The 12,810-nt window shown below is 40.6% G+C and overlaps 1 protein-coding gene across 1 annotated transcript; it reads right to left on the bottom strand.

Annotated features, from left to right (window-relative positions):
• Positions 1-519: 519 nt before the first annotated feature.
• Positions 520-8,085, bottom strand: bmp16 (bone morphogenetic protein 16). The gene is made up of 3 exons (XM_016491612.1): positions 7,693-8,085; positions 3,079-3,410; positions 520-2,705 (listed from the first exon to the last, which is right to left on the bottom strand). The coding sequence occupies exons 2-3, from the start codon at positions 3,401-3,403 to the stop codon at positions 1,756-1,758; spliced, it is 1,275 nt and encodes a 424-aa protein (XP_016347098.1). The 5' UTR covers positions 3,404-3,410; positions 7,693-8,085; the 3' UTR covers positions 520-1,755.
• Positions 8,086-12,810: the final 4,725 nt, after the last annotated feature.

The raw sequence follows: 12,810 nt of genomic DNA on the forward strand, positions 1-12,810 counted from the left end.
CACACACACACACACTGTAGAAGATAAATGTAACACTAATGAGCTATCTGTATTGTAATTTTCAATCTTTATCTTTTCTGTCTCTAAAGGCTTAAGGAACTGAGAATACTGAAGCTCCTCTCATTTACTATGAGATGAATGAACATCAAGACCGCTGCAGACTGGGTCCAAGATCCTCAGCAGGATGAAAAACAGATGTTGAGAAAGAATCTACAATGAGAGCTGATAAACTTATGCAGACATTCTGCAGTGTGTGAGAAGTCTCTTCCTATCACTTCAGATCCCTTCCACCAGATAACTTTCTCTCTACATTTTTACTTCCATCCTGAAATGACAGTACCTTGCTAAACTTAAGCTGGTCTAGCTAGTGTCCCAGTGCACGGAACCCTCTAAAACAAGGCTGATTAAAGTTTGTATTTATTTATGTCATGTTTACTACTCTGTATTCTTTCCAATTAAATTTTTAGGAAAGCAATTCTGGAAAAAGAAATCAAAGATTGAGATAATTAGAACTGCCTGATTAGTTTGCTGTTTTTATTACACATTTCACAATTGCTCCAGACAATGTCAGACATTCTCAAGGCTTTTGTTTAAACTGCACGCAAAGCATCACACTAAAATATAATCAGCTATTCATGGCAGAACATCGGAATAAGATCGGGCAGTTTTTTTTTAACCTGTTGTCTATAAATACAAAGTTTGGTTAACACTTGTGTGATAACTACATGATGACAATAGACACAAAGTTATGTATAATACCACTTAGCAAGCTTGCACACCTATGGCACATAACATAACATTTGGCACCGTGGAATGTTTAGGCAATTTTCTTTGTTTCACAAAGCTTCAATTGTAATGAAAGATCCCTCATAGTTCAGTCAATGCCAATATAAAGCTGCCATGATTCAGTGCTGTGGTTTTACAAATAATAGATGAGTAACACCAGTTTTAACTGGCTTTAAATGGCTCTATAAGGCGTTCTGGTACTTATATATCTGCAGTATTTGTCAAGATTAAATATTCCATATTTTCTGCTATTTAAATATATATATATATATATATATTGATGCATTCTTAAATTAGATTTACTCTACTACCACAGAAGTATTTGTATAGCAAACTTTTCTTTGGACTGCACCATACATAAAAAAAAAATAGCAGGTCACCATAAATATTAGCACTAACACATTCAGACAATAACAACATAATTTCTTGGTGTCGTGAGTTTTAAATAGCTCATAAGAAGAAGTGCCCTGTAATCAGTTATAGTCTCTGTCACAGTGCATACTTTGAAGTTTATTTTGCAAACAGAGATGAGGAGTTCAGTTTTCTTATTGCCTCTCCTCAGGTTTAAGTCTGTCCAGCGCCAAATGCTCAATAAGAGTCCACGGTCACTTTTTGGTCCCTTTGAGTTGTCAATGACGTAATGATTACGAGGAAAGAAGCACAAAACAGGAGCATGAAGGACACAACAACAAGAACATACTGTAGCTACTGGACACCTACAAGACAGAAAGCTGGAGTGTACTACATAAGACAGACACGTCACGTTGGGACTGAGTGCTTCTAAGGGTCGTTGTTCACACAAATACAATGCTTCATTGGACACAAGAAGTCAAAGCTGGGTTCCAGAGGACTACGGGAAGGTGCTCATGTTTTTAGTATAACAGTTTTACCTTGCTTTCTTTATTCACTTACTGCTTTTAGTCCTATTTTTCAAGTCCACCCTTCTTATCTTATTCCATGAGAATTTTGCTATCGACAACCACAGCCCTCCACCACCATGTCTTGATAGTTTTTCAACACCACACGTTCCTCCTGATCCAGGTAAAGGAGGGCGATGGGGCTAAGGGCCGTTGGCACACAGCAGGCCTGCGGCACGGCCCCGTTTACGGAGTTGACCAGCGTCTGCACCATAGCATGGCTAGATGAATTCATATGGTCAGCCAGTGGGAAGCGGCACTCTCCGAGGCAAAAGAAAGCATCGTAACCGGACGGGGCCACGATCCATTTATTCCAACCTACATCTTTGAAGTCCACATACAGCGGGTGTCGACGGCAGCGAGCGCGGGAGAGCCGTTTGAGCTTGGCAGCCCTCCCACCATGTCGTTTCACTCGCCTTTCATTCCATCCCACCCGCCAACCTGTGTCAGAGCCCTGACCCCTATCACCCTTAAACCTGCCCCCGGTCCATCTGCCCCTGCCTCGTCTGCCAGCAGGGGTCTGCTTTTTGAGGGGCACAAAGGTCTCACTGCGGCCATCGTGACTGTAAGTCACCAGCAACGGCCTCTGCCTCGCCCAGCTGTGCTCATCCTGCCCGGTGGACCTGCGCACCCGCAGATGTCTCTCCTTGGAAAGGCTGCTGTTATTATCAGCAATAATGTCCAGAATAAAAGACAGGCTCCCTGACCTCTCAGATAGATTCTGAAACACTTCTCCATCCAGGGGAAAGGTTTCCCAGAGTTCTGTGGTCTTTCGATCTCTAGTCAGTGGGCGTGAATGGATCAGTGTGGGCTTTGATGCAGGGTCACTGTTGGAAAGATAAAGACTGACCACGTGAGAGTCTTCACTTGATCCTTCGTGCAGGACACGGAGCTCTGCCGACACCACGCTCTCGTCTGACGGAATGGAGGACAGATTGAAGCCAATGTGAATGCTGTCCCCTGTCGTTTTCTGCTCTTCTGGAACACTCAGGACTGTAGAATCTAGACGGAAAAAAAGAGAGACAAAGTTCTTAAGCTGTGAAATACTTTCTTTCCATCATGTTCAAACACTTGCTCTCTGGGTAATGGCATAATTGTCCAACTAAATAATAATTGCACATCATTTGCTAAGAGCACTTATGAAAATAAGTCTCGTCCTTCTTAACTTCTTCCAAGGTGTCTACGCTGATGCCAAGACTTGAGTGAAAAATATCAGAACGTTGAATCCATGGGTAGCTTTTTCAGTGGGCATCCTGGCACCTAAGGCAGGTTAATTGACTTTCACACGTCTCTGTGCTGTTTATGGTAAATTTAGCCTTTTACGACTGCCAAGGGAATCTGTGTTCCTATGACCTAGTGCAATAGCTGCTCATACCTGTGTGGTGAAAGCATCGGATTGTGTTGGCTCCTTGCACATGCTGGGAGGGATAGCTAAACTCTGGGTCTTCAACGAGATGGTACTGTTGAGTGTGGAATCGATACAGGTCTAGAAGATACTGGGGCACCCATGCCTCTGTACTGGGGTCGGGGTGTGACTGTAGGCCCAGGCGGGTCAGCAGGAGGTTTTGAATAGTATGGGCCAAACTAGGTTTCAGAGGACTACCAAGGTTTCCATGAGTCTGACTGGGACCCTCTTGTTGACCTGATGAGACACGAGGTAGCAGCAGGACCATCAGGACCAGTAGGCTAGCAGGGAACATGTTGGACCTGCGGAAAGATAAAAAGAGGAGCCATTGTGAGACTTCTTAAGATATTTAAAAAAAAAGTTTGTTTATCATTGCTATTTTGAACCCCATTGATTTTCACTGTATGGATAAAAGCCGTCATACAGGTTTGGAATGGCACAATGACAGAAATTGTATTTTTGGGTGAACTATTCCATTAATTGATGGTGTTTATTCCAGTCAATGAATGAATACCTGACTCAGAAGAAATAATGGTCAAAATGTATTTCTTGTCCCAATTAGTGTTGCAATTGACCATATTTTTAGCTTTAGCCCTTGAGCCATGTGTCTTTGTTTTGCCTCATATGAGTGGTAAGAAACTATCGCCCTGTGTTTTTGTTGTTGATTTACTGGTATTTGTTGTTTTGGAGACCGTAATCGCAGAAACAGTGTCATTGGGGAACTGAAGTAGTTTTACAGAGATTATGGTGTGTGCTGTTTGATTTAGAGGTCTACAATGGGCCTGTTAGATCAATTCATTAACCCTGTGTCTCTTGAGTTGATTTAACTGACAAATGAGAATAACCCAGGACATAGAGCATTGGTGCACTGTGTTCTTGAAAAGCATGCAAACTTACTTACTTGCAAATGTATATAGCCTTATGCTAGGCTATGTTGCGCTACATTATGTACATTATGTGGTATGACTTATTCTAGGATGCTCCTGAGGCACATGATCATTCTTGAATGATTATAATGGTCAGTGTATAATGAAAGTAGATTTGAAATTGGCAGTTTGTTGACTTTGTGCTGCTGCCAGTGACCCAGAGAAAAGGACTCGTTGTCATGTGTGTCTAAAACAGCTGCTTGAAAATAATCACTAGGTTAAAGATTTAAAGTTTGTATTAGCACACTGATGTTTATGGTAGCAACCAATCTAAAGTAAATCACCTTTCAAAAGTAATTTGAGAGTGAGAGGTTTAAAATTGCCATGGTTTATTGTTGTTTTTCATACATTTATCCTAGTCTATACATATTTGTGAATAATTTTGGGAGCATCACATTGACTTTTATCTATTCATTGATATACCGTGCAGAAAAAAGAAATCAAAGAAATGTTATGACTTGGATTTGAAATGTTTAATATAACATTGATAGCCTGAATTTGGGCCCTGTCTACGTCACTGCTATGCAAGATAAATTCTACCTGAAAAAATACCTAAAAGGACAGATTGGCACAGAAACACTTAGACCCTCCAGCACTTAGATCTCCTTCCTTTCAGTAACAGCTAATTGTTGCAAGCTGTCATCCATTAGTGACAAAATCTTCTCAAAGCTTACAGTATTGATCTATTCTTCCCATTGGTCCCATCTCTAAGCCAACATAAGCCTTCAATGGGTCCTTTACAAATATGTACTTGGAGTTTGTGAGAGGTGTCGAAGGGGTCATCTGAGAGCTTTCATAGAAACACTATTAAATGAATATTTTGGGTTAAATGCAACTCTATCAACAGTTCCAGCTGAAATTGAATTACAGTGGAAGTCAACGGGGCATCCATTGTATGCTTGGCCTTATTGTCTTCTTTAACAACGGTCAACACAGTCTGTTCTTACATACTGAGGGATTAGTCTAAATGATTTCGGTGGTTTCAACAGCTTGCATGGCCTATATAGAGCTTATCTTGTATTTAGCCTAGAATATGCCTCTACAAGGTGCTGGGTGGTCTTACACAGGCCAGGAACACTTACATCTGAGACAAACTAAATGGTCTTTTGATGTAGAATGTGCTCAAGTCAGGACTTGCTGAGCAGTGACTCCTTTGGGAGTCTTGGATTATCCTCAACTGCAGGTGTTAAACGCACTGGAAAAGAGGATGTATACCGTCCTCCCGCTGTCCTCTATGTCCCCTCCAGCTCGCTCACACTCATTCACCAAACTCCAGCCGAATCCTGAGAGGACACACAGGATAAGACAGTCCCCCACGCCCACAGCATCCGGCAGTAAAGTAGATTAAGTGGCTTTTACCCATCCACTCGATTGTTACGCCCAGTGGGAGCTCACAGAGGTGTATCTTCCAGATGGAGTTGTTCTCTTGAATACCGCCTCCCCACTAAACCTTCATTAGACTCCTTCGCTTCTGTCTTCCCCGCAGTCCCTCCCCCTCATCGGCATGCGTTTGGGCCGCGTACATGTTATGGTTTCTGTTGTGATTGGATTCGACATGTAATCACTTCCTCTACAGGGAGATCAGTAATCAGACAGAGGGGGCGGAAAGAATTTATTAGACCCCAGAACAGATGGCGAGAGGTGACCCCGGCAGATGAAAGGTTCAGCCAGACTCGTGCCATTACCATAGCGACATGGCCTGTCGACCTCAGAGTGGAGGGCAGTGTTTCTTTGCATCCACTTATCTCTTTCAGTTAAGACCAAAGATTACCTGTTAGATTAACCCAAAACAAATTATATCTCATGTTTAACCACTAAAGAGACATCGGAGCCAGCGGCAAATGTCAGAAGGACAAGCCGAGTTGAGGCTGCTCTCCTTGGGATACATGAGCACTGAGCGCCCGCTGATCGCATGGAGCTCACGTATCCGAAATCAGCGGCGCACATTTTCAAATAGGCGCTGTCTTTATAAATAAACCGCAGATTTGAGTTTTAAACAACTACATTCTCGCCTGAAATACTTTTAAAACTACATTTCATGACACAATAACAGTAATATTTAAAAAAAAAAATGCAAATAAATGGTGGTTGAAATACAATGCGTGAACTCAACCAATCAGCGTGTTGAGCACCCAAGTCCCACCCCCGAAAGTTCCCGACCTTTAAAAAAGTACTACCTCGCGAGCAGGGACTTTCTGAGGGGCACATTTTTACCCAGAACTTTATTTAGATCCTGGTTCCTGCGGTGGAAACACACCGAGTACCGGCCCAAAGTCCCTAGTTCCTGGGGAAAGTTCCTGAGGTGGAAATGGGGCTTATATCTTGAGTCCCCAAGGCATGCAAGAAGTCACAAATGTTAGAGCTGTGCCTCTGTTCTGCTGCATTAAAGACATGAAATCATTAGAATAATATTGCAGGTAGCCCGCAGGGGTATTTTATTGGAGTATATTAGCACAAAAGTAATTTATCCCAGTTGGACCGATTAAGAGATAATGACAGCAGCCCAGACCTCAGATTGTGACCCATAACATTCAGTGGAACAATCCTCTGTGGCCGTACACACATACACACGCACCCCACTGTTAGAGACTGAAAAACACACTCCAGAACTGATACAGTTATAGGAACATACACACCATTTCTATGCAGCTTGCCAAAGGTTCAGCTAAGAACAGACTAAAGTGGTCTCCAAGGATGAGTAGACCAGACAAGACATTTCCTCCCAGAATCCTCCCTTGACCCCCACATAACATTCTGTTATCAATTTGACCGATTTGACGGTCCTGAAACCCTCAGACAGTGTTGTATTATCATCTGGCAAATGCAGAGGGATCTAAATGTATGATCTATTTTAGCTAACACAACATTGTAACATCCCATTTTGTAAGCTCTGAAAAGACACATCGCATATCACAACTTCCTTTTTCTGCCAGATTGTGTCTTTATGATTTATCCAGTTAGCAAAGGGCTTGCCTGTTTGTTTGCTATACATTTTATCCCCCAAGCCAAAAGCATATATTCAGCACTCTGCCAGCCCTGGACAGCAAGGATCTAATCTCCACAGTCATTTCTTCTGCATGCTCTAGCAAGGCAATCTTAGCAGTCTGCAAGTCTTTTTACAGAACATTGTCTGCTTTTTGCCTTTGGTGGAAACATTGTTTCACGTGTTCTGAGGATGCATCTCCACTATGAATCTGTCATTGGGTTTGGTGAGTAACACGTGTGAATTTTTAGCATAGAGCAGACAGTTTGGTAAGGAATGGGTGGTTGTTTGACATTTAAGATTTGAGTCACACACTGCAGAATATAATTTTCTTAATCGCTATTGTACATATTGTCTTGTTTTCCATTGTGTAAACATCCTTAAAACAAGATCCATTGACCTGAGAAGCGAAATTCTGTGAGATAAAACTTGTTTACAGCAAATAAGCAAAAACCTTAGTAACGTTTATATTATTTGTGCCTTTGTGTTATACAAAGGGGTAATCAAATAAACTTCATAAAAACTTACACAGCTTTGCTTCTCAAAGTCAATTTGTCTTGATTACAAAAAGTTTAGATGTTCTACACAAGCACTTGTCACTAGTTTTGCCCGTGGCACAGGATACGACTGATGTTGCAAGCGTCAAGGTGTTCTGCTGCGGAGGTTGGTACTCACGTCCAGGTGAAGTGGGAGGTGTGCAGAGTCCATGGTTTGTCCTTGAGCTCCAGCGTTACAGACCCTCTCCTCTCATTCGCTCCTGAGGATGGAGTAGACGCCGTCTGCCTCTCCTGGGTTAGTGAATGTACCTCTGGAATAACGTCAGCCTCTCCAGCTTGTCCTCAAGCACTCATCCTCTTCTGAGTGTCAGAGAAGTGCGCTCTTAAAAAACATCCACCAGCTTCCCTGTGACTGACCGGATGCTGCTGTTATGCCAGGACCAGGACGCAAAATAGCGGCTGAGAAGGAGACCAGGATAATGAAATGGATGAAGGAGGAATAATTGGAAGTTTTATGCCGGCTAAATTCCCTCCTGTCCCTCTGGCTTTGGAGCTGACTTTCTCCCTTCCTCTCTCAATCTGTCTGTACTTCTCTTTTGTGCTCTCCTCCCCTTTTTCCTCCCTCCCTCCCTCTCTCTCTCTCTCTCTTACCAGCTGGTAAACTCAGTTAAACTCTAATTGACTTTCCTGTCCATTCGGATCCTCCCTGATAGTGATGTCACCGATGCCCCCTCCCTCCACCCACCTTCTCCAAACACACACACAAACAAAGATAAGGTCAGGGCTGCTTTAAATACACCGTACATGTCAGATTGCCATTTGTAACTTTACATTTGGGTCTAAATGTTTCTTTTGCAGGAAACAGGAAAAAACGTGAAAGATAAAGTTGAGCACACAATGGGCGGCATGGCCGGTTGATCTGACATTATCCGAGCGAGTGTTTATTCTGGAGGGAGTCATGAAGGTGAAAGAGAACTAATGATGATACAAGATTAATTCACTGTCATTGGTGCAAATGAACAGCCATAGGGTGCCAGGAAAACACATCTATCACCAGCAAGAGAGAGAGAGAAAGGGGCATGGATATAATGAGTGCAAAAGGAACGCAAAAAGAAAGAGAGACGAGAGAGGGAGCAAGGTGTGCTCGTCCTTCCGGTGGAGTGGACTGCATTGGTATGCATCTGGCAGGGCAATGAGAAAATGTCTGTAACCTCACAAGCATCGTCTGACAGATTGGATTGCATCTGTTGAATCAGTTGAAACACCCCCTTCTCAACACACACACACAAATACAGAGAAACCGGTTCGCCCATGCAAGTACACTACTTTCCAGAATTTTCTATGGCATAGGACTGTATGATACAGATTTTACATTGGACGTCAAGTGGCAACTCAATAAAAAAAATCAGACATTAAAATTCATTAACGTGAATATAGAACAAGAAAATGACAGATCTGAATTTGAGATGCGACTTTTAAATTTTTTTCCATTTTTCCATTCAGTTTTCCGTTTTAGAATTTTGAATTTGAAAACTCAAATCTTAATATTTATTGGTAATTTCACCTCAAAAAAAAAACAAAACTTTTTGTTAGTGTCTAAATTTAATGTTAATGTATTCTATGTCTAAAATTATAATAAACACACAAACAAAAATATTTTTGTAATTTTTATAGCTCTATATATAAATTGCACAGGCACAACAATATGCAAAAATATTAACATGTCTAAATCGGAAATCATTTCATGCTCTCTGCTTCCAGTGATTCACTGCACAAAACATTGTGGGCACCACAAATTATATTCACTGCAAGTGAAACCACATTTATTATAGTCAGAGTTGATATTGTCATGGTTTTCTGGATAACGGCATATCACGCAGCCTGTCTAACCTGTCCTAACCTAATCTGACTAGTTCCAACTACCTGACAGATTAATATGTTGCAAAATCCCATAAAGTTTGATTTGATGCACAGTCTAGATATGGGAAAAGTTTTCTTCAAGAGTTGTTCCTAAATGCATTATCCTTGCCATATTAGAACAGACGTGCAACCCATTTTTGGTCAACGAGTCTGTTGCTGAAAAGAACGGTTGGCTGAGTGAGGGAGTTTGTCTAGAAATAAAAAGGAAGGAAAAAGAGCAAGACTACTGTTGGATGATAAAAATGAGGAGCTTCCTGTAGACTTGCTCTCAGTTGATGTTCACAGTCACTGTTTGAAACGGTTCAGAGAGAGAGAAATGTCATCGCCCTCAGAGTTGGGAGAGTCTTCTGCATTCCGACACGGGTGGGGCATCCTGAATTAATTCATTTATTTATTGGCCGCGATGTCCTTGTGCAGATCTGTGAGAATTTATTCACAAACTATTCCTCTCTGTTGTGGCGTGCTGTTTCTGGCTTGTGGCCGGCAGGAAAATTACATATAACCGAATGCAACCCTCAAATGTCACTGGAAATATTTCTTCTTAATCCCTCGGGATGCTCTGTTGTTTGACTGTCACCATCTGCTCGCTCAATAAACGTTATACTTTTTTTTTTACATGTATTTTCAGTCCTAGCATATACTCTCACGATTGTCCCATTCCATGAATTATTCTTCATAGCCATATAGGGAAACCAGATGAGATTTACTGTTAAACTAATCGAAAACGTGACACCCATCCCAATGATGGCCATGATATCATTTCATATTTCCTTCTCTTCTCCTCTTACCTTCCTCTTTTCCCCCTCTATCTCGTTTTGTTTTGCTGTTCTGCTCTGTCCGTACTCACCCACCAGAGGCAGGAGGAGTTCCTGTCCACTTTAACCTCTGATGTGTGAGGAAAGGAAATGTGGCCCCACTGGTAATGACATAAGAGGTGTTATAGCTTTACATTCATGTAAACTGGCATCATTTTAAATTCAAGTTGATTTTTTCAGGGACTAAACATGATATTCAAGATATGCTGCTCTGTTTGTTGTTAGGGGTTACACTTTATTTTGATGGTCCCCTTTAGAAATTCTGTTGACTGTAAATAGCTTTGCAACTTTCTAGGTTAGGGTTAGTAGTTGGCATGATTAAAAAGTTACATTTTTTGGCTGCTCCACCTCAGCAGTCAACAACACTCATCAATGACAAAATGTTTAAAATGGCCAATTAAATCAAAGTAGACGGAGTTCATTGTTCACAGAAGCTGAACATGAATTTCAGCTCGACATTTAATTTTAGTGTTAAAAGAGTGTGAGGTAAGTAGCAAAACATTTAATATTTTACAAATATGTTGGGATAGAAAATGTCAAATGACTGACAGTGACATCCAGTGATGCAAACTATTCTATTCTATTTGTTTTGGAATTTAAAATAGTCTATTATTTGTGATTCATGTAAAGAAAAGAAACATAAACAAAGCCCTTTTTGACACATTAAAGGGTTAGTCCACCCCAAAAATGACAATTTTCTTTGGATGCCATTTGGAAGTAAAGATATTTAGGCAATAAGGACTTATTTTTTGATTCATAAAATTGAGATTAAACCACTGAAGTCACCTGGATTACTTTTACATTGTTTTTCAGAACATTTTGAAGCTTGAACCTTTTAGATGAACAGAGTTTCAATGGAGGGGCAGAAACCTCTCAGGATTCATAAAAAAATATATTTTGTGATCCGAAGATGAATGTCTTATGGGTTTAGAACAACATAAGGGTGAGTAAATGATGACAGAATTTGCATTTTGGTAACCTTTTAAGAGTGAATGCGTGCATGTTATTTGCAAATAGCTCAAATGCATTACTTTACAATAAATTACATTTATTTTACTTTGACTGTTTTTCTTTATTTCTATTAATTCCATTAAATTAATTTAAATCCCTTCTATTCTTTATGTAAAAAGGAATGCTTACAACGCCACGCCTTAAAGTTCAAGACATGGTTATGATGACCTAAGACGCCAGATTCGTTCTGTATATGTTTTACTTGCATTTGAAGAGCTTAGTATAAATAACAGACCATTTCAAAACAGAAAAGAAAGCAATGAAATGAGCTGGTGCATGCAAGGACTTTTACTTTGATGGTATTTAATCTGAGTTTATTTAACACAGGTGAATAACTTGCTCCAATAATTCTCTCAACAATTAATAATTCTCTGGACAAACACGGGTTGCTTTGCATTCGATAGAAATTCCAAAGTGTGTTCTGAGATAAGATTCCTTTCTCTTTAGGTCATTGTTTGTTGAAAGACAGAGAGGGGGAGAGAGTGATGAGATTAGCCTCGTTCCCGTAGCCACTCTTTGAATGAGACGGTGAGAGATCAGCGGCTTCCTGAGTGTTAATCGCTGTGCTGCCAGCATACGCTTCTCTGCTTTACATGATAAAACACGGCTGGCCATCACAGATATATAAAGACACACACACACACACACTCTTATTGTATTGTCCTGATACTCTACCTCTCGCTCCTCCACAACACATTCCAATGATGTCATCGGTGTAAATGTTTAATACAAGGTCGTCACATGGGTAAACATGCACCAGGCTTTTTGTCCCGTTTTGTTATCAATGCAGTGATTTTGTCAGTGATCTAATGCACAGGAGCTTGGTGTAGGTGGATGAGAGTCTGTGTTGGTGGCCCCTGAACCTTCACCTTGGCCCTTAGGGGCCCTGACAGCTTCTTTTAGAGACACAATCAAGCAGCAGTTCACCCAAGGGAAGGTGTCAACGAAACAAAGATTTCAAATCCTTGTTAAACTTCAGTTCCTGATAAACTAATGTTCAGTAAATAGAGTTAATGCACATTCACTTTGACTTGGTGGTGGTAGTAACTGCAACTTTATATCTTATTTCTTGTAATTGTGACTTTGTTTCTAATTGCTTCCATGGTTAGGAACAAAAACAAGTACTGGGTTAAAATTTCAAGAGCTGCTGTTGATCTGTACCGTTTTCATTGAATGAAGTCTTTATTGGGTGCCAGATCAACTTAGAGTTACATACAAAGTCCAGAATAAAACTCTGTGCATTGAGAACAAATGCAATTAACATGGTTTTGGCAAGTAAATAAAAGGAAAATCAAATCAATCAATCAATTAAATTAGTAAATGAATATAAAATAACTAGCCATGCAATTGGTAACATGCCCAGTAACTTTAGTATATGTATTGAATTACTACAAACGAATCTGAAACCAAATGAGCAATTAAATTAAAGAAAAGTTTGATTTTACAAGTTTTGCCTCAGTAAAAAAAAAAATACAGTTTAAATGTTCTTAGGATGCCTACAGTTCTAGATGTACATATTGGTTGCCATTTCGGGAATATTTCCAAAACAG

This window comes from Sinocyclocheilus anshuiensis, unplaced genomic scaffold, assembly GCF_001515605.1.
Source record: "Sinocyclocheilus anshuiensis isolate Anshui unplaced genomic scaffold, SAMN03320099.WGS_v1.1 scaffold1082, whole genome shotgun sequence".
NCBI lineage: Eukaryota > Metazoa > Chordata > Actinopteri > Cypriniformes > Cyprinidae > Sinocyclocheilus > Sinocyclocheilus anshuiensis.

Bases quoted from the DNA above. Each gene is read 5' to 3' on its own strand.
- bmp16 (XM_016491612.1), bottom strand. From the start codon at position 3,403: ATGTTCCCTGCTAGCCTACTGGTCCTGATGGTCCTGCTGCTACCTCGT. The intron at 2,706-3,078 runs GTATGAGCAGCT...TTTTCCGTCTAG, and splicing joins CCGATGCTTTCACCACACAG to ATTCTACAGTCCTGAGTGTT.